At 40.4% G+C, this 20,132-nt stretch overlaps 2 protein-coding genes across 3 annotated transcripts in view; both read left to right on the top strand.

Moving 5' to 3' along the window:
* Positions 1 to 20,132, top strand: part of TPTE2 (transmembrane phosphoinositide 3-phosphatase and tensin homolog 2) — a 90,824-nt gene that overhangs the window by 20,129 nt on the left and 50,563 nt on the right. For both annotated transcript variants that reach the window (XM_073012850.1, XM_037986918.2), the window contains 5 exons: positions 742 to 903; positions 7,352 to 7,471; positions 9,604 to 9,703; positions 9,849 to 9,912; positions 10,633 to 10,697. In XM_073012850.1, the coding sequence (XP_072868951.1) occupies positions 742 to 903; positions 7,352 to 7,471; positions 9,604 to 9,703; positions 9,849 to 9,912; positions 10,633 to 10,697 (511 nt within the window). The remainder of the gene's footprint in view (positions 1 to 741; positions 904 to 7,351; positions 7,472 to 9,603; positions 9,704 to 9,848; positions 9,913 to 10,632; positions 10,698 to 20,132) is intronic.
* Positions 13,577 to 18,133, top strand: LOC119620102 (cytochrome c-like). The gene has a single exon (XM_073014556.1). The coding sequence runs from the start codon at positions 17,210 to 17,212 to the stop codon at positions 17,525 to 17,527; it is 318 nt and encodes a 105-aa protein (XP_072870657.1). The 5' UTR covers positions 13,577 to 17,209; the 3' UTR covers positions 17,528 to 18,133.

The following is a 20,132-nucleotide window of genomic DNA, read 5'->3' on the forward strand; positions in this document are numbered from 1 at the left end:
TACAGATTTATGCAACGTAATTGTTTCCTTTTGAATTAATACTATTTTAATTTGAGCTGCAAGTTTTTAAAAAACTACTTCGAAGACTAATTCATCTTCATAGATTAGGCAAATAGTCTAATCAGTTTATGGAGAATGTATTTAGAATATGTAACAGCAAGTGGCAGGAGGTACTTTAGAGTTCAAGACTCATGTGCCTATCACTATGCTAGAAGCACCCATAAATATGGGATCATGTACTTGTTGAGAATGTCACTGATGAAAAATCTTGGTCTTTTATGAGCATATATTACTCATGCTTTCATTTGGTTTTTATTAATAAATTCTTTACAATTATCCAGATTGAGGGTTTATTTTTTATGAGAAATTGGTATAAATTTCTTATGACATTCTCAAATTTTAAGAAGAATTTACAAACAGACACAGGTGATTTTAATTCAGTTTTACTTTTCTCTTGAGGTGTTGGTCTGATGTGTCTACTATAAAAGGGCATGATAATATCTTGTGAAGTGGTTTGGTGAAAATTTTGTTTATTGAGAGCTGCTTCTATTGGGTGAAAACAGTGACTTTCTGAGATTCTAAAGCATTACAGTTTTTCCTGCCACTGGGCAACTTAATACTAAATAATAACATTTTGGTACCTGATCAGTGGCCTAAATATAGTATAGCTATAGGGACAAAAGCCCCTTTATCTTTGCATTTATTTATTTATTTATTTATTTATTTATTTATTTATTTTAGAATATTTGGAGTTTTCCTGGTCTTACTGGATGTCACTCTCCTCTTTGCCGACCTAATTTTCAATGATAGCAAACTTTATATTCCTTTGGTGTATCGTTCTATTTCTCTAGCTATTGCCTTATTTTTTCTCATGGATGTTCTTCTTCGAGTATTTGTTGAAGGGTAAGTTTGATTATTTTTATAATGCATTAAGCTATTTTGTACTTTTATAAGAAGCACTGTGGGAGGCTGAGGTGGGAGGACCCCAAGGTCAGGAGTTAGAGACAATCCTGGCCAACATGGTGAAACCCTGTCTCTACTAAAAATAGAAAAATTAGCTGGGCATGGTGGTGGGTGCCTGTAATCCCAGCTGCTTGGGAGGCTGAGGCAGGAAAATCATTTGAACCTGAGAGGCAGAAGTTGCATTGAGCCGAGATCACACCATTGCACTCTAGCCTGGATGACAGGGCGAGACTCCATCTCAAAGACAAAACAAAACAAAACAAAACAGAAGCATTTTAAAATAATTCACAGGAGCATTCACCACAAACTGACTTAAGAGCCTTTGGGCCTTATGAGAACATTGGCAGTAGTCTGGCAGTACCCCCATGGCCTGTGTTTGAGGTGGCCGTGGATTGATGCTCCTCTGCCTTTGGAGAGGGGTAGAAAGAGTGGGAGGGACTGCATCTTGTGGTTTGAGTGACAACTCAGCGATAGCACAATAAAATACTAGGTAGACTTTTAAAGTTTTTGATCTAGATCCTGATTCCCAGACAGCGCCTTTGGATCCACCCACAGGCTGGGAGAACTTGCCATCCTGAAGAGAAAGACACAGGCCTGGCTGTTTTTACCATGTGATGACTGTAGAACCCCACGGCCTTCAGCAAACTTATGCAATAGCTAAGGAGAGGCTACAGCAGGTCTTGGGCAAGACCCAGTGCTGTGCTTGCCTTAGGTCTGACCCAGTGTAGTCACAGTAGTGGTGGCCACAGGGGTGCTTGTGTCACTCAACCCCAAGCTTTGGGTGCCTCAGGACAGAGAGGGAGAGAGACTCTGTTTGTTTGGGAGAAAGTAAGGGAAGAGAACAGGAGTCTCTTTTTGGTAACGCAGAGAATTATCCTGGATCTTGTCCTAGACCATTAAGCAGTACCACTATGAGTCTGCAAGAACCACAGAGTTTAGGAGGCTTGGGGTGCCCCCTAAAGCAGAGACAGCTTAGATCACAATATCCAAGTTCTTTCAAATATCTGGAAAGCCTTCCCAAGAAAGATGGGTATAAACAAGCCCTGACAGTGAAAACTACAATAAATACCTAACTCTTCAATGCCCGGACACCAAAGAACATCTGCTAGCATCAACACTTTCCAGGAAAGCATGACCCCACCAAATGAACTAAGTAAGACACCAGGGGCCAATCCTGTAGAAACAGGTATGTGACCTTTTAGACAAAGAAATCAAAATAGCTGTGTTGAGGAAACTCAAAGAAATTCAAGATAACACAGAGAAGGAATTCATAATTCTATTTAGATAAGTTCAACAAAGAGATTGAAATAATTTAAAAGAAGCAGAAATTCTGGAGCCAAAAAATGTAATTGGCACACCAAAGAATGCATTAGAGTCTTTTAATAGCAGAATTGATCAAGCAGAAGAAAGAATTAATGAGCTTGAAGACAGGCTATTTCAAAATACATAGAGGAGACAAAGAATAAAAAACAATGATGCATGCCTACAGGATCTAGAAAATAGCCTCAGAAGGACAAATCTAAGTGGTATTGGCCTTAAAGAGGAGATGGGAGGTGTAGAAAGTGTATTCAAAGGGATAATAACAGAACTTCCCAAACCCACAGAAAGATACCAATATCCAAGTACAAGAAAGTTATAAAACACCAAGCAGATATAACTCAAAGAAGACTACCTCAAGGAATGTAATAATCACAGTCTCAAAGATCAAGGATAAAGAAAGGATCTTAAAAGCAGCAAGAGAAAAGAAACCAATATATACAATGGAGCTACAATATATCTGACAGCAGACTCTTTAGTAGACACGTTTCAGGCCAGGAGAGAGAGGCATGACATATTGAAAGTGCTGAAGGTAAAAAACATTTACCTTAAAACAGTGTATCCAGTGAAAATATCCTTCAAAGTGAAGGAGAAAAAAAGACTTTTCCACACAAACAAAATGAGGGATTTCAAAATGTTGATGAGGGATTTCATCAACACCAGACCTGTCCTAGAAGAAATGCTAAAGGGAGTACTTCGATCAGAAAGACGAAGACATTAATGAGCAATAAGTAACAACCTGAAGGTATAAAATGCACTGGTAATAGTAGGTACACAGAAAAATGCAGAATGTTATAACACTGTAACTATGATGTATAAACTACTCTTATTCTAAGTAGACTAAACTATGAGCCAATCAAAAATATTAACTACAACTTTTCAAGACATAAATGGTGTAATAAGATAGAAATAACAAAAAGTTAAAAAATAGGGACACAAAGTTGTAGAGTTATTAGTTTTCTTTTTACTAGTTTATGAAAACAGTGTTAAGTTATTATAAGATTAAAATAATGGATTATAAGATAGTATTTACAAGCCTCATGGTAACCTCAAACCAAAAGACATAACAATGGATACATGAAAAATAAAAAGCAAGTAACTAAATCACATCACCAGAGAAAATTACCTTCACTGATAGAAGACAGGAAGGAAAGAAGGAAGAGAAGACCCCAAAACAACCAGAAAAAAAAAAAATAACAAAATGGCAGGAGTAAGTCCTTACTTATCAATAATAATATTAAGTGTCAGCAGACTAAACTTTTCAATCAAAAGACAGAATGGATGAATGGATGATAAAAACAAGACCTAGCCAGGTGTGGTGGCTCATGCCTGTAATCCCAGCACTTTGGGAGGCCAAGGCAGGTGGATCACGAGGTCAAGAGATAAGAGACCATCCTGGCAAACATGGTGAAACCCCGTCTCTACTAAAAATACAAAAATTAACTGGGCCTGATGGTACACACCTGTAGTCCCAGCTACTAAGGAGGCTGAGGCAGGAGAATAGCTTGAATCCAGGAGGCAGAGGTTGCAGTGAGCCGAGATGGCACCACTGTACTCCAGCCTGGTGACAGAGCAAGACTTCATCTAAAAAAAAAATAAATGAAAACAAACAGACCCATTGATCTGTTGCCTACAAGAAACACTCTTCTCCCGTAAAGACACACATAGGCTGGAAGTGGTGGCTCACTCCTGTAATCCCAGCACTTTGGGAGCAGAGGTGGGTGGTTTACTGGAGGTCAGGAGTTCAAGACCAGCCTGACCAGTATGGTGAAACCCCGTCTCTACTAAAAATATGAAAATTAATTGAGTGTGGTGACCGGGCACCTGTAATTTTAGCTACTCATGAGGCCAAGGCAGGAGAATCACTTGAACCTGGGAGGCAGAGGTTGCAGTGAGCTGAGATCATGCTACTGCATTCCAGCCTGGGTGACAGAGTGAGACTCAGTCTCAAAACAAAAAAAAAAAAGAAGCAAAACAAAAAAAAACATGCCACTGTATCTGATAAATATTGATGCAAAAATCCTCGACAAGATACTAGAAAACTGAATTCAACAATATATGGGAAAGATCATTCATCATGACAAGTGGGATGTACCTCTGGGATGCAAGAATGGTTCAATATTTGCAAATCAATCAGTGCGATACATTATATCAACACAGTAAAGGATAAAAACCATAAGATCATTTCAGTTGATGCTAAAAAGCATTTGATAAAATCCAACATCCCTTCATGGTAAACACCCTAAAAAAACTGGGTATAGAAGTAACACACCTCAACATAATAAAAACCATATATGACAGACCCACAGTCAATACCATACTGAATGGGGAAAAAACTGAAAATCTTTCCTCTGCAATCTAGAACACAACAAGGATGCTCACTTTTACCACTGTTATTCAACATACTACTGGAAGTCCTAGCTAGAGCCATCATAGAAGAGAAAGAAAGAAAGGGAATATAAAAAGAAATCCAAATTGGGATAGAAGAAATAAAATTATCCTTGTGTTTGCAGATGATACATTTTATTTGGAAAATACTAAAGACTCCACAAAAAAAAACTTAGAATTGATAAATTCAGCAAAGTTGCAGGATACAAAATCAGTATACAAAAATCAGTAGCATTTCTGTATGTCAACAGTGAACCATTTGGAAGGGATATTTAAAAAGTGGTCCTATATACAATAGCCACAAATAAAATTAAATACCTAGAAATTAACCTAACCAAAGAAGTGTAGACCTTTATAATGAAAATTATAAAACACTGAAGAAAGAAATTGAAGAGGACACCAAGAAATGGAAAGAGATTCCATGTTCATGGATTGGAAGAATCAATATTGTTTAAATGTCCATACTATCCAAAGCAATTTACAGATTGATTGCACTCCGTATCAAAATATGAATGACATTCTTCACAGAAATAGAAGAAACAATCCTAAAATTTATGTGGAGTCACGAAAGACCCAGAATAGCCAAAGCTATTCTAAGCAAAAAGGACAAAGCTGGAGGAATCACATTACCTGACTTCAAATTACACTACAGAACTGTATAACCAAAACACCATGGCACTGACAAAAACAGACATGTAGACCACTGGAACAGAATAGAGAACCCAGAAACAAATCCACACACTTATAGTGAACTCATTTTTCATAAATGTGCCAAGAACATACATTGAACAAAAGACTTCTCTTCAACAAATGGTTTTGGGAAAACTGGATATACACATACAGAATAATGCACCTAGACCCCTACCTCTCACCATATATAAAAATCAAATCAACATGGATTAAAGACTTAAATGTAAGACCTCAATGAAAGTGCTACACTACAAGAGAACATTGGGACATTGGCCGGAGCAAAAATTACTTGGGCCATACCCGACAAGCACAGGCAACCAAAGCAAAAATGGACAAATGGGATTGCATCAACTTAAAAAGCTTCTTCATAGCAAAGGAAACAATTAACAAAGGGAAGAGACAGCCCACAGAGTGGTAGAAAATATTTCCAACTACCCATCTGAAAAGGGATTAATAACCAGAATATGTAAGGAGCCCAAACAACTCTCTAGGAAAAAAATCTAATGATCTAACTATTTTAGTGAGCATAAGATTTGGATAGGCATTTCTCAAAAGAAAACATACATAAACAGGCATATCAAGAGATGCTTAACATTATAGATCATTAGAGAAATTGGCAGTGTAGAAAACTACAATGAGATATCATCTCACCCCAGCTAAAACGGTTTACATCCAAAAGTCAGGCAATAACAAATCCTGACAAAGATGTGAAGGTAAGAGAACCCTCATACACTGTTTATGGAAATGTAAATTAGTAGAATCACTTTGGAGAACAGTTTGGAGGTTCCTCAAAAAACTAAAAATAGAGCTACCATATGATCCAGCAATCCCACTGCTGAGTAGATACCCACAAGAAAGGAAATCAGTATATAGAAGAGATATCTGCATTCCCTGGTTGTTGCAGCACTGTTCCTAATAGCTAAGATTTGGAAGTAACTTGTGTCCATCAACAGATGAATGGATAAAGAAAATATAGTACATATACACAAGAGAGTATTATTTAGCCATAAAAACAATAAGATCCTGGCCGAGTGTGGTGGCTCATGCCTGTAATCCCAGCACTTTGGGAGGCTGAGATGGGCAGATCACCTGAGGTCAGGAGTTCGAGACCAGCCTGACCAACATGGCGAAACCCCATCTCTACTAAAAATCCAAAAATTACCTGGGTGTGGTGCCGGGCGCCTGTAATCCCAGCTGCTTGTGAGGCTGAGGCAGGAGAATCGCTTGAACCCAGGAGGTGGAGGTTGCAGTGAGCCAAGATCGTGCCATTGCACTCCAGCCTGGGTAACAACACTGAAACTCCATCTCAAAAAAAAAAAAAAGAGATCCTGTCATTTGGAACAACATGAATGGAACTGGAGATCACTATGTTTGTTAGGTGAAATAAACCAGGCACAGAAGGACAAACCTCACATGTTCTCACTTATTTTGGGGCTCTAGAAAAAAAAAAATTGAACTCATAGATCTAGAGAGTAGAAGAATGGTCATCAGAGGCTGGGAGTGGTAGTAGGGGCTTGGGGGTGGGAGATAGAGATGGTTAATGGATACAAAAAAATATGAGTAACGCCTACTATTTGATAGCACAACCGATTGACCATGGTCAACAATAACTTGATTGTATATTTTTAAATGACTGAAAGAGTGTAATTGGGGTGTTTGTAACGTGAATGATAAATGCTTGAGGGGATAGATACCCCACTGTCCACGATAAGGGTGATTATTATGCATTTAGTGGTATCATGGCACTTGAATTGCCATGTTGGTGCTTTAGTCATATATATATGTGTCAAATGATGAATATAACTTTATTATTTGAAAACTTCCCATGAATGTTATATTTTCCCCTTAGTCTACTCCAGAAAATACATTTTAAATAATTCATGAAAGTAGAATTCTTAATGTGGATGAGTCAATAGTTTGTGTTCTTTAAATATTCCTATCTCTTCTTGCAGGGGGTAATGAACTTTGTTTGTTTGTTTGTTTTATATTACAGGAGACAGCACTATTTTTCTGACTTACTTAACGTTTTAGATACCGCCATTATTGTGACTCCTCTGCTGGTTGATGTCATTTACATTTTTTTTGACATTAAGTTTCTTAGGAATATTCCCAGGTATGAAATGTAAGAGTTACCTCTCTTAAAGTTTTTCATTAATTTTGCATTTTCTGTGGCTTTTATTCTATATAATCTTTTAAACTTCAAATGTTCTCATTCTATACCAAATACATTGCTTTAAAATGAAATGTTTAGGTAAATTCCCACACACTTTGAAACTAAAAGATTGTGACATCTGGGGAGCAGTGAAGAGCATACACACTAAGTACCATTAATTGAATAAAGAAGATGGGGCTGCCTGTAGTCCCAGCTACTCGGAGGCTGAGGCAGGAGAATGGCGTAAACCCGGGCGGCGGAGCTTGTAGTGAGCTGAGATCCGGCCACTGCACTCCAGCCTGGGCGACAGAGCGAGACTCTGTCTCAAAAAAAAAAAAAAAAAAGAAGATGGGGCTGGGCACGGTGGCGCAAGCCTGTAATCCCAGCACTTTGGGAGGCCGAGACGGGCGGATCACGAGGTCAGGAGATCGAAACCATCCTGGCTAACACGGTGAAACCCCGTCTCTACTAAAAAATACAAAAAACTAGCCGGGCGAGGTGGCGGCGCCTGTAGTCCCAGCTACTCAGGAGGCTGAGGCAGGAGAATGGCGTAAACCTGGGAGACGGAGCTTGCAGTGAACTGAGATCCAGCCACTGCACTCCAGCCTGGGCGACAGAGTGAGACTCCGTCTCAAAAAAAAAAAAAAAAAAAAAAAAAAAAGATGGAGTACCCAAAGAAGGACCTTTACTCTTGTACTAACTTTAACTTCCTACTTTTCGAAGTTCTCATCAAATTCCCATTTGTATCATTTTTTGGCCTTTTGGCTAAGATCAAGTATAATATTCTTATCTGTTTAATATGTGCTATATCAAAAAATTTTTATGTTAAAAACAATTCCCCTCTGTGCTTCAACTACAGATCTCTTACACACGAAATGTTCTGTCTGGATTTTTCCTACAATCAAGAGGAAGTTTATTTGAGCATATGCAAAATTTGAGTGACTTCAATCCTGAGTTTCTAAAAAATAGCAAACAGAACAGAAACTAGGAGATACAGGTGTAGCAACACAATGGTGGAGTTTTGCAGTATAGTTGTGGTAGAAACAAAGAAAGCATAGGCAAAATTAGAACTGTTAGGGATTAGGAAACTAAAGAGTGTGTGAGGACCTGGTGACTTTTTTTTTTTTTTTTCTTTTTTTACTGTGACAGTGAGGAAAATGAAAGAGCAAACGTATACTGGGATGTAGATGGTGGCTTCCTAAGCTTGTTCATGGGTCAAATAGCTGATTTCTTTTCGTACCCTAGCTTCCCTGGACTACAGCTCAGGCCCCAACTAAGCATGTTAAGTGATAGGCTTTTGGAGTTATTTGAAAATAACCTTAGCCAATGTGGTCCTCTGACTAAAAACCTCAGCATCACTTGAGAGCTTGCTAGAAATATAAGAAGAAAAATACCTTAGGCCCCACCCTGGACCCACTGAATCGGTGTCTCTGGGACCCAGCAATCTGCAGCGTAACAAGCTTTTCCAGGTGGCTCTTATTTACGTGTGCCCAAATCAGAGAAGCACTAGTCCAGACCATCAGTTCTCTGCGTCGGTGTTTCTGATGGTAGGAGTGATACCAGCCAGCACGCTTTGGAAGTATCTCAGTCTGTTGCCTGCCTGATATGCATTAGCAGCTGTAGTGAACCTCTCTTACTCATGGGAATAACAGAGATGATCAAGAATAATCAATTTGTTTTGATGTGGAAAAATTGAAAATGCTAGTCTTAAATCCCAAAATTAAATTAACAAATGCTAAGAGTCTATTGTATCACTATTTCTCTAGACCAGAATTTCTCAACCTCAGCATTACTGACATTTTGGGCCAGATCATTGTCATGAGAGGGTAGTGAGCAGTTATATTAATTGCAGGATGTTTAGCAAAATTCCTGGCCTCTATCTACTAGATGTAAGTAACACACACACACACACACACACACACACCAGTTGGGAAAACCTAAATGCCTGCAGACATTGCCAAATATCCCCAAGGTAGGTAATTGGGGAGAAGAGGGCAAATTGCCTCTGGTTAACAACTGCTGCTCTAGACGTAGTTTATATTGATAAAATTCTGTTTCTGAAGCAAAAATTGATCTTTTAAATTTATTGTTAGATGGATACATTTAGTTCGACTTCTACGACTTATTATTCTGATAAGAATTTTTCATCTGATTCATCAAAAAAGACAACTTGAAAAACTGATAAGAAGGCTGGTAAGTGACAAAACATGCTTCTGATTCAGAAAAACTATTTTGTGTTTTGGGACCCATTGGCAAGGGTTGATATCTATGCTGTACAATGTTTTTATTTTTATGTTGATGAATGTTTCACAAACTAACGATGATTTTAAACTCTCAGGTTTCAGAAAACAAAAGGCGATACACAAAGGATGGATTTGACCTAGACCTCACTTATGTTACAGGTTTGTGACACTTAGCTGTTGATTTACTTGTATTACTTCACTTTTTCTTGTAATTGTGTATTTTTTTGCCTCATCTAAGACACATTCATTCAAAATATTCTTTATTCATGAGGATACATGCCACTGTGATAGTGTGACACATTTGTGGTTTAGCCCTGGCAATGGAAGAGCTGCATGTCTTCTCATTTCAGGACTACTCAGTTGCAGCATAGGAACTTGAATGGATTTTCAGCTGACTCCATTTCAGTTTCAATTTATTAAGCTCTAGTAGTTATTCTGAGTCTCCAGGATCCCAGAGAGACCTCTTCTCATCCTAGAACCCCAGAGAATGAGGTCAGTGCTTTGTAGATCTCAGAGGGCTGCAAAGCACCTTGGGAGTTCCCACCATCACTGGTGCCCAGAACTCTTGGATTTTCTCTGGTATTTAAGATAAGAAATAAATTCTAAGAACAGGGAGAGCTCCATACTGAGGCCAACATAAGTACATGGCATACGGTTAGTACTAGTGGAGTCTTAAGAACGCCATGCCAGTTTAATGGTCATTATGTTGGATTATTTAATATGTTATTTGGTTATCCTGAATATTAGCTCTTTTCTGTCAACCTCAATCTTAAAAGTTTTTTTTTTCCTGTGAAAATGGAGTCTGATCATGTATAAATTTTTTGTATGTCGTAAGAAATCTATAATAATGTTTTTAATAGTGATGGTTTTGATTTTCAGAACGTATTATTGCTATGTCATTTCCATCTTCTGGAAGGCAGTCTTTCTATAGAAATCCAATTGAGGTAAGGGTCTTTATCTGACAAATACTCATTTATCAGTGAATGCAGACTATGTAGTCACAAGTTTAATATTGACCCAGGTATGGCAGTGTTCTTTTAAGAATGTACTCTTTAAAGTAAAAAAAATCATAATGAAATGATACCAGTTGCAATTGTGCCAGTGGTTACAAACCACCCCAAAACTTACTGGCTTATAACAGCAACTATTTATTTGGCCCATGACACTATGGTGTGTGAATTTGGGATGGGCTTAACTGGCCAATTCAGGTGCCTGCAGAAATGATTTCTTGTCTCAGCTAAGCTCATTCAGCTATCTGTGGGCAGCTACTGGGTCATCTGAGGACTGACTAGTCTAAAATGGCTTGGCTACTCTCAACTGACAGAGCCACCGCATGCTACACGCACCCCCCAAGGCCCAAGGCCCGTCCCATCTGGCACCCACTGCTGCCAACAGCCCCACCCCCTTCACCAGCAGAGCCACCATATGCTGCATGCACTTCTAAGGCACTGAGGACTGGCCTGCCTGGTGCCCAACCTGCTGGTGGCAATACCCCACAACTAGCAAAGCCACTGCACCTAGCATGCATATGCCTAGGGCCTGAGAACTCATCTGAATGATGGCTCACAGACCAAAAAAACCATACCACTGTCTCCACACTCACCATCAGGCCACTGAGGCACTCACAGACACCACTGAATGCTGATTACAGCCAAAAAAGTCACATGAAGACTATAATACTGCACCCACCCAGAACCAAAGTCAAAGCACCCGACTCAATGAACACTATAGGAGGCAACTATTGGAAGAAGTATTTCTCTATGAAAGCTCCCTAACATTGGAAGAGGCAACTGTTCCCCCAGATGTGCAAAAATCAATTTAGGGCCCCAAGAAACATAAAAAGCAAGGAAACATTACACCTCCAAAGAAACACAATAATTTCCCATTAGCAGACCCTAAATTTTAAGAGTATATCAAATGGCTAAGAAGGAATTCAAAATAGTGATCTTAAGGAAACTCTATGAGATGCAGAGAATATAGATAAACAAATCAATGAAATTAGAAAAACAATTTATGATCTTATGAGAAATTCAACAGGGATATATATGTCATTAAAAACCAGACAGAGATCTTGGAGCTGAAGAATTTAAGGAGTAAAATAATACCATCAAGAGTCCAGGTGCAGTGGTTCACACCTGTTATCCCAGCACTTCGAGAGGCCAGCACAGTGGATCACTTGAGGCTAGGAGTTCAGGACAAGCCTGATTAACATGGTAAAATCCTGTCTCTAAAAAATACAAAAATTAGTTGGGCTTGGTGGCACATGCCTGCAATCTACTTGGGAGGTTGAGATACGAGAATTGCTTGAACCCAGGAGGTGGAGGTCGCAGTGAGCCAAGATTGTACCGCTGCACTCCAGTCTAGGGGGCAGAGTGAGACCCTGTCTCAAAAAAAAAAAAAAAAATTCAAGATGAGCATGGCCAACGTGTTTCCATTTCCACTAATAATACAAAAAAATTAGCTGGGTGTGGTGGCATGAACCTGTACTTCCGGTTACTTGGGAGGCTGAATCACAAGAATTGCTTAAACCCAGGAGGTGGAGGTTGCAGTGGGCCAAGATCACACCATTGCACTACAGCCTGGGTGACAGAGCAAGACTGTATCCCAAAAAAAAAAAAAAAAAAAAAAAACGAAAATATTCAAAACAGCAAGAAAAAAGCATCAAGTCACATATAAGGGAATCTCCATTTGATTAACAGTGGATTTCCCAGTGGAAACTTTACAGGTCAGTAGACAATGAGATGGGATGATATATTCAAAGTACTGAAGGACCAAAAAACAAAACTGTCAACCAAGAATACTATACCCAGCAGAGCTATCCCCTAGAAATGAGGGAGAAATAAAGTATTTCCTAGACAAGCAAAAACTGAAGGAATTCATTACCACTAAACTGGCCTATTTATAAGTACTGCTTAAGGTGGTTCTACATCTGGAAGCAAGAGGATGATTACCATTGTGAAAACACACAAAAGTATAAAACTCACTGGTAGCACAGATACGCACGTGAGAAAGAGAAAGGAATCAAACTTTATTGTTACAGAAAATGACCAAACCACAAAGATTTTAAAAAAAAGGGGGGAAGAAAAGAACAAAGGATGTACAAAACAACCAGAAAGAAATGAACAAAATGACAGAATAAAGCCTCATCTATTAATAGTAACCTTGAATGTAATATAAACAGATCAAATTCCCAATTAAAAGATATAGAGTTGGCTACCAAGATTTAAAAAAAAAAAGACCCAACTGTATACTGCCTACAATAAACTAACTTTACCTGTAAAGGTTCACACAGACTGAAAGTGAAGGGATAGAGGAAAATATTTCAGGCAAACAGAAACCAAAAGCGAGCAGAGGTAGCCATACTTATCAGATAAAACAGACTTTAAGTCAAACTGTATGAAGAGACAAAGAAGGTCATTTTATAATAAAGGGATCAACTTAGCAATAAGATATAATAATTATAAATATATATGTACCCAACACTAGAGTATTCAGATAAACAAGGCAAATATTATTAGATCTAAAGGGAAAGATAGACTTCAATGCAGTAACAATTGGAGTCTTTAACACCCCACTCTTACCACGGGACAGATCATCCAGACAGAAAATCAACAAAGAAATATCAGATTTAAGCTTACAGATAGGAATAAGTTCTGGTGTTCTATAGTGCTGTAGGGTGACTACAGTTAACAATAATTTATTGTATATTTTTAAATAGAGAGGATGTTGAGTGTTCCCAACACAAAGAATGATAAATATTTGAGGTGATAGATATGCTGATTATCTTGATTTGGTCATTACACATTGTATACAGGTATTGGAATATCCCTCTCTACCTTATAAATATGAGCAAGTATGATGTGTCAATTAGAAATATTTTTAAAGAATGAAGGAAACAGATTTTTTAAATGAAAGAAAAGAAAATAACCTGACTTGGCTGAATGGCCTGGTGTGGTCTCTCATTCTCCAGTAGGCTGCTTCAGGCCTGTTCACACGATGGCAGAGGCAAGAGTCCCTGGAGCGGCAACAAAGCATTGCAAATCCTCTTAAGGCCCAGGCTCAAAATTGTATATTACTTCCACCCTATTTTACTAGACAATGCAAATTACACTACCAGTCTGGATTCAAGGAGTAGAAAATAAGCTCAAATTCTTGATGGAAAGTATTATAAAGAATTGTGGCCGTTTTTGATAGTCTACCATAGGGAAGAAAGATGGGGATGCTATAACAAAATGTGTATTCTTAGGTTGAGATCCTAAATTATAGTGGGGGCATACTGCTTTAGGCTCTGTGGATGACTAAATTAATTTCAAACATATAATGCTGTTTACTGTGAAATGCCATCTGAAAGGATCATTGTTTAATTTTATGTAATTTACAATACTTATTATACCTCAATAAAAGTATAATTATCGAGGGCTGGCATCAGTTGCTGAGAGGTGGAAGGAGTAGCTCTCTGCAGTGCGTTAGCTCAGTTCCGAACAGGACAGTGCCTCTCTGCAGTGCGTTAGCTCAGTTCCCAACAGCACAGTACCTCTCTGCAGTGCGTTAGCTCAGTTCTGAACAGGACAGTACCTCTCTGCAGTGCGTTAGCTCAGTTCCCAACAGCACAGTACCTCTCTGCAGTGCTTTAGCTCAGTTCCAAACAGGACAGTGCCTCTCCGCAGTGCATTAGCTCAGTTCCGAACAGGACAGTACCTCTCTGCAGTGTTAGCTCAGTTCCGAACAGGACAGTACCTCTCTGCAGTGTTAGCTCAGTTCCGAACAGGACAGTACCTCTCTGCAGTGTGTTAGCTCAGTTCCCAACAGGACAGTACCTCTCTGCAGTGCGTTAGCTCAGTTCCCAACAGCACAGTGCCTCTCCACAGTGCGTTAGCTCAGTTCCCAACAGGACAGTACCTCTCTGTAGTGCGTTAGCTCAGTTCCGAACAGCACAGTACCTCTCCGCAGTGCGTTAGCTCAGTTCTGAACAGGACAGTGCCTCTCTGCAGTGCGTTAGCTCAGTTCTGAACAGCACAGTACCTCTCCGCAGTGCGTTAGCTCAGTTCCCAACAGGACAGTGCCTCTCTGCAGTGCGTTAGCTCAGTTCTGAATAGGACAGTGCCTCTCCGCAGTGCGTTAGCTCAGTTCCGAACAGCACAGTACCTCTCTGCAGTGCGTTAACTCAGTTCCCAACAGCACAGTACCTCTCCGCAGTGCGTTAACTCAGTTCCCAACAGGACAACGCCTCTCTGCAGTGCGTTAGCTCAGTTCTGAACAGCACAGTACCTCTCCGCAGTGCGTTAGCTCAGTTCCCAACAGGACAGTGCCTCTCTGCAGTGTGTTAGCTAGTTCTGAACAGCACAGTACCTCTCCGCAGTGCGTTAGCTCAGTTCTGAACAGGACAGTGCCTCTCCACAGTGCGTTAGCTCAGTTCTGAACAGGACAGTGCCTCTCCGCAGTGCGTTAGCTCAGTTCCGAACAGGACAGTACCTCTCTGCAGTGTGTTAGCTCAGTTCCAAACGGGACAGGGCTGCAAGTTCAGCTGCTTCCCAGAAAATGTCCTGGATCCCCAGCCTGAGTCATCATCCCATGACTGGAGAACGTAGACAGATGATTTTGTCAAGAAACTGGTGATAAACAAGGGACTATAGGAATTAAGAACTGGGTTGAAAAAGTTTACAGTGATGCAAGATGGCCAATTAGAAGCAGCTGCAGTCTGCAGCATTCACAAAGAGGAATGAAAAGAGGGGAGGGAATTCAGCACCTTCAACTGAGATATCCAGGTTCTCACGTTGGGACTGACTGGATGAACAGGTCAACCAAAGGAGAATGAAGAAAAGTGGAGAGAGGGTGCAATGCCTCAGCCAGGGGTGGCATAGAGCCAAAGGAACCCCCACTCCCAGCCAAGGGAAGCAGTGAGGGATTGTGCAATCCTGCCCAGGAAACCGTGCTTCTCCCATGGATCTTGGCAAGCCATGGATCAGGAGATCCCCCTGTGAGCCCATGCCACCAGGGCCTTGGGTCTGATTCACAGAGCTGTATGGAGTCTGGGCACATCAGCTGCTCAGGCACACACAGAAACCCAGGAGTTTTATACACTCTAGCCCCCGGGATCTTCAACACAGTGGGAAATCTGTCCATACGTATCTCTGGGAAGGGGCCTGAATCCAAGCAACCAGGCAGCATCATTCTGCAGGCCCCATTTCCATGGCACCTCACAAGTTAAGACCCACTGGCTTGGAATCCTAGCCTGCCAACAGCAGTGGGCTGGAATCCACCTCAGATGGGGCTGAGTTCCCAGGGAGGTGGGGAGAGGCAGCCGGCATCACTGTGGTTCATAGACTCAGCCACTCCAGCCTGCCAGCTATGGAGTCTGGACAAGGAAGAGTTCCCCACAACACAGCACAGCTGGCTTGCCAGATCGTGACCAGACTGCTTCTTTAAGCAGGACCCCAATCCATTCCTTCTTACTGGGCAAGAATCCCTGCAGGGGCTTTAACCACTCCAGCAATGGTTCTATGGACAGAGCTTTGATCTCTCCCTGAAATGGAGCTCCTGGCAGGAGGGGCAGCTGCCATCTCTGCAGTTTGGCCAACTCAGCCACTCCAACCTGCTGGCTTTGGAGAATACAGGTGGTCCGAAGGAGGAAGTATCCCCCACAATGCAGCACACCTGCTCTACCCCAAAGCAGCCGGACTGCTGCTTTGGAGGGGTCCCTGGTCCCATACCTCCTGACTGGGTGAGAACGCGCAAGAGAGGTCTCCAGCCACCTCCTGCAGGTATGTGCGAACTGGCTACAGGTCGGTATCCACCTGGGATGGAGCTTCCAAAGGAAGGAGCTGGCTGCCGTCTTTGCTGTTCTGCGGCCTTCACTGGTAATACCTCGTTCAGAGTCAATGGGGAACTTAAATTTACAAGATAAAAACAACCCCTTTAAAAAGTGGGCAAAGGATCTGAACAGACACTTCCCAAAAGAGGCATGCATGCAGTCAACAAAAATATGAAAAAAGAGCTCAACATCACTGATCATTAAAGAAATGCAAACCAAACCACAATGAGATACCATCTCATGCCAGTCAGAATGGTTATTATTAAAAAGCCAAAAAACAACAGATGCTGGGAAGATTGCAGAGAAAAACGAATGCTTTTACACTCTTAGTGGGTGTGTAAATTAGTTCAACCCATGTGGAAGACAGTGTGGCAATTCCTCAAAGACCTAGAGGCAGAAATACCATCTGACCCAGCAATCCCATTGTAGGGTATATACCCAAAGGAATGTAAATCACTGTCTTATAAAGATACATGTATGCACACATATGTTCACTGCAGCACTATTCATAACAGCAAAGACATGGAATCAACCTAAATGCCAGCCAATGATAGATTGGATAAAGAAAATGTGGTACATAGAGAGGGACGTCCGGCTTCTGAGCGGGAACCTTTGTAGCGCCAGCGACGAAAGAGAGAATTAAATATGGGTGATGTTGAGAAAGGCAAGAAGATTTTTGTTCAGAAGTGTGCCCAGTGCCACACCGTGGAAACGGGAGGCAAGCACAAGACTGGGCCTAATCTCCATGGTCTCTTCGGGTGGAAGACAGGTCAGGCCATTGGATTCTCTTACATGGACACCGGTAAGAACAAAGGCATCACCTGGGGAAATGATACACTGAGGGAGTATTTGGAGAATCCCAGGAAGTACGTTCCTGGAACAAAAATGATCTTTGCCGGCATTAAGAAGAAGGCAGAAAGGGCAGACTTGTTAGCTTATCTCAAAAAAGCTACAAGTGAGTAATAATTGGCCACTGCCTTATATTACAAAACAGAGATGTCTCGTGACTTTTTTATGTGTACCATAATTTAGTAGATCTCATACAGCAGAATTCAGATTATGAATGTCTATCAGAATATTTTGTTGGGCAGTCCTGATTTAAAACTAAGACTGGCTTGTGGTTAAATGAGTAAGTCTGGTTTTTGAATATTAATAGTAATTCCAATTCAGTCAATGCTATCACTGCTTACCCCTTCTAAAGATATGATTAGACTTTGTTAATAATGTTCAACTTTTCACAAAGATGGTGAGTTCCATCTTAAAACTTATTGGAGGCCGGGCGCGGTGGCTCAAGCCTGTAATCCCAGCACTTTGGGAGGCCGAGACGGGCGGATCACGAGGTCAGGAGATCGAGACCATCCTGGCTAACACGGTGAAACCCCGTCTCTACTAAAAAAATACAAAAAACTAGCCGGGCGAGATGGCGGGCGCCTGTAGTCCCAGCTACGCGGGAGGCTGAGGCAGGAGAATGGCGTGAACCCGGGAGGCGGAGCTTGCAGTGAGCTGAGATCCGGCCACTGCACTCCAGCCTGGGCGACAGAGCGAGACTCCGTCTCAAAAAAAAAAAAAAAAAAAAAACAAAACTTATTGGAGATTGGTTTTATATTTAGATTTATATTTAGATTTATATGACTGGTTATGTGAATATATTTAAATACTGGGGAAATTCCTTCACTGTCTCAGAACCAAGCAAAATTCACCTGTATTTTGTGTTTATTTGCCTCTTACAGGCAAGGGTTGAGGATAAGGTAGCAATGTCTATTTGTATTTTTGGCCTTAACTATGCCAATCTAATTAGAATTACCTGTATTTAAGGTGGTTCCTTTTACTGATTCAAAGGCGTTTTGTGTGGTTTCTGTGTAATACCAAATAAAGAGTATTTAACACTGAAAAAACAACAACAAAAAGAAAATGTGGTATATAAACACCATGGAAAACTGTGCAGCTGTAAAAAGGAACAAGATTACATCCTTTGCAGGGACATGGATGTAGCTGGAAGCTGTTATCCTCAGCAAACTAACACAGGAACAGGAAACCAAGCACTGCATGTTCTCACTTATATGTGGGAGCTGACAATGAGAACACATGGGCACATGGTGAGGAATAACACACACTGGGGCCTGTCGGGAGTGAGGGGATGGGGGAAGGAGAGCATCAGGAAGAACAGCTAATGGATGCTGGGCTTAATACCTAGGGATGGGATGATCTGTGCAGCAAACCACCATGGCACACATTTACCTATGTAACAAACCTGCACATCCTGCGCACATACCCCTGAACCTAAAATAAAAGTTGAAGTAAAAAAGATATATAAAAGTATCTGTATATACATATGCCCTGATATAAGTATGAATTATATATGCATGCATATATAACCACATTTTTATTGAAGTATAAAACATATGGTAGGTTGCACTAATCAAGTTATATCTTGATGATATTATACGTAAGTATATATGCATGTAACCAACACCTCTATCAATATTTTGGTCTATGACTGACCTCCAATTAATTGTTGTAAAGTTATAAAGTATCAAGGTTCACGTTTCTCACATAGCTCTCAATTCCTCCTGTACCATTTATTGTAAAAAGCATAATTTCCCCCAATGAATTGCAGAGGTGCGTTTATTGCAAATAAAGTGCACATATATGTATAGATCTGTTTCTGGGCTTTTTGTCCTTTCATTATGACTGTCTATACTTCAGACCACAGTTTTAATTATTACGGCTTTATAGTGACTCTTGAAAACTTGTGTATAAGTCCTCCAACTTTGTACTTTGTTTAAAAACTATCTTGGCTCTCCTAGATTTTTTGAATTTCCATATAAATTTTAGAATCATCTTGGCAATTTATATACACACACCTCCACCCAAACCCACACACACACACACACACACACACACACACACACACACCCTGTTAGTATTTTGACTTGGGCATTGACTACATAGCTTAATTTGGAGAGAATTGACATCTAAAAATACTGAGATTTCCAACTCATGAACATAATACATCTCTCTACTGATGTCTTCTTTGATTTCTTTTAGCAGTGTTTGTAGCGTACAGGTTTTACACATCTTTTGTTAGTTTTATTTCTACGTAGTTGATAAGTTTTTATGCTATTTTAAATGATATTTGAAGATCTCTATTTGCTCTTGGTATATAGGAGCATAACTAATTTTTGCATATTGACTTTTGTTTATTTGTTTGTCTTAAGACAGGGCCTTGCTCCGTCACCACAGGCTGGAGTGCAGTGGCACTTGGGCTCAAGCAATTCTCCCACCTCAGTCTCCCACATAGCTGGGACTATAAGCAGGCATCACCACACTTGGCTAATTTTTTTTTTATTAGTTTTTGTAGAGAAGGATTCTCTCTGGTCTCCTTGGCCCAGGCTGGTCTTGAATTCCTGGATTCCAGCAATCTTCCCACCTCAGCTTCCCAAAGTTCTGGGATTACAGGTGTGAACCACCACACCTGGCCTTGGATGTTGACTTTACATCTAGCATCCTTCGTAAATTCACACGTTCATTTTAATAATGAATGTGTAGATTCCCTGGGATTTTTTAA

This window comes from Chlorocebus sabaeus, chromosome 3 (assembly GCF_047675955.1).
Source record: "Chlorocebus sabaeus isolate Y175 chromosome 3, mChlSab1.0.hap1, whole genome shotgun sequence".
NCBI lineage: Eukaryota > Metazoa > Chordata > Mammalia > Primates > Cercopithecidae > Chlorocebus > Chlorocebus sabaeus.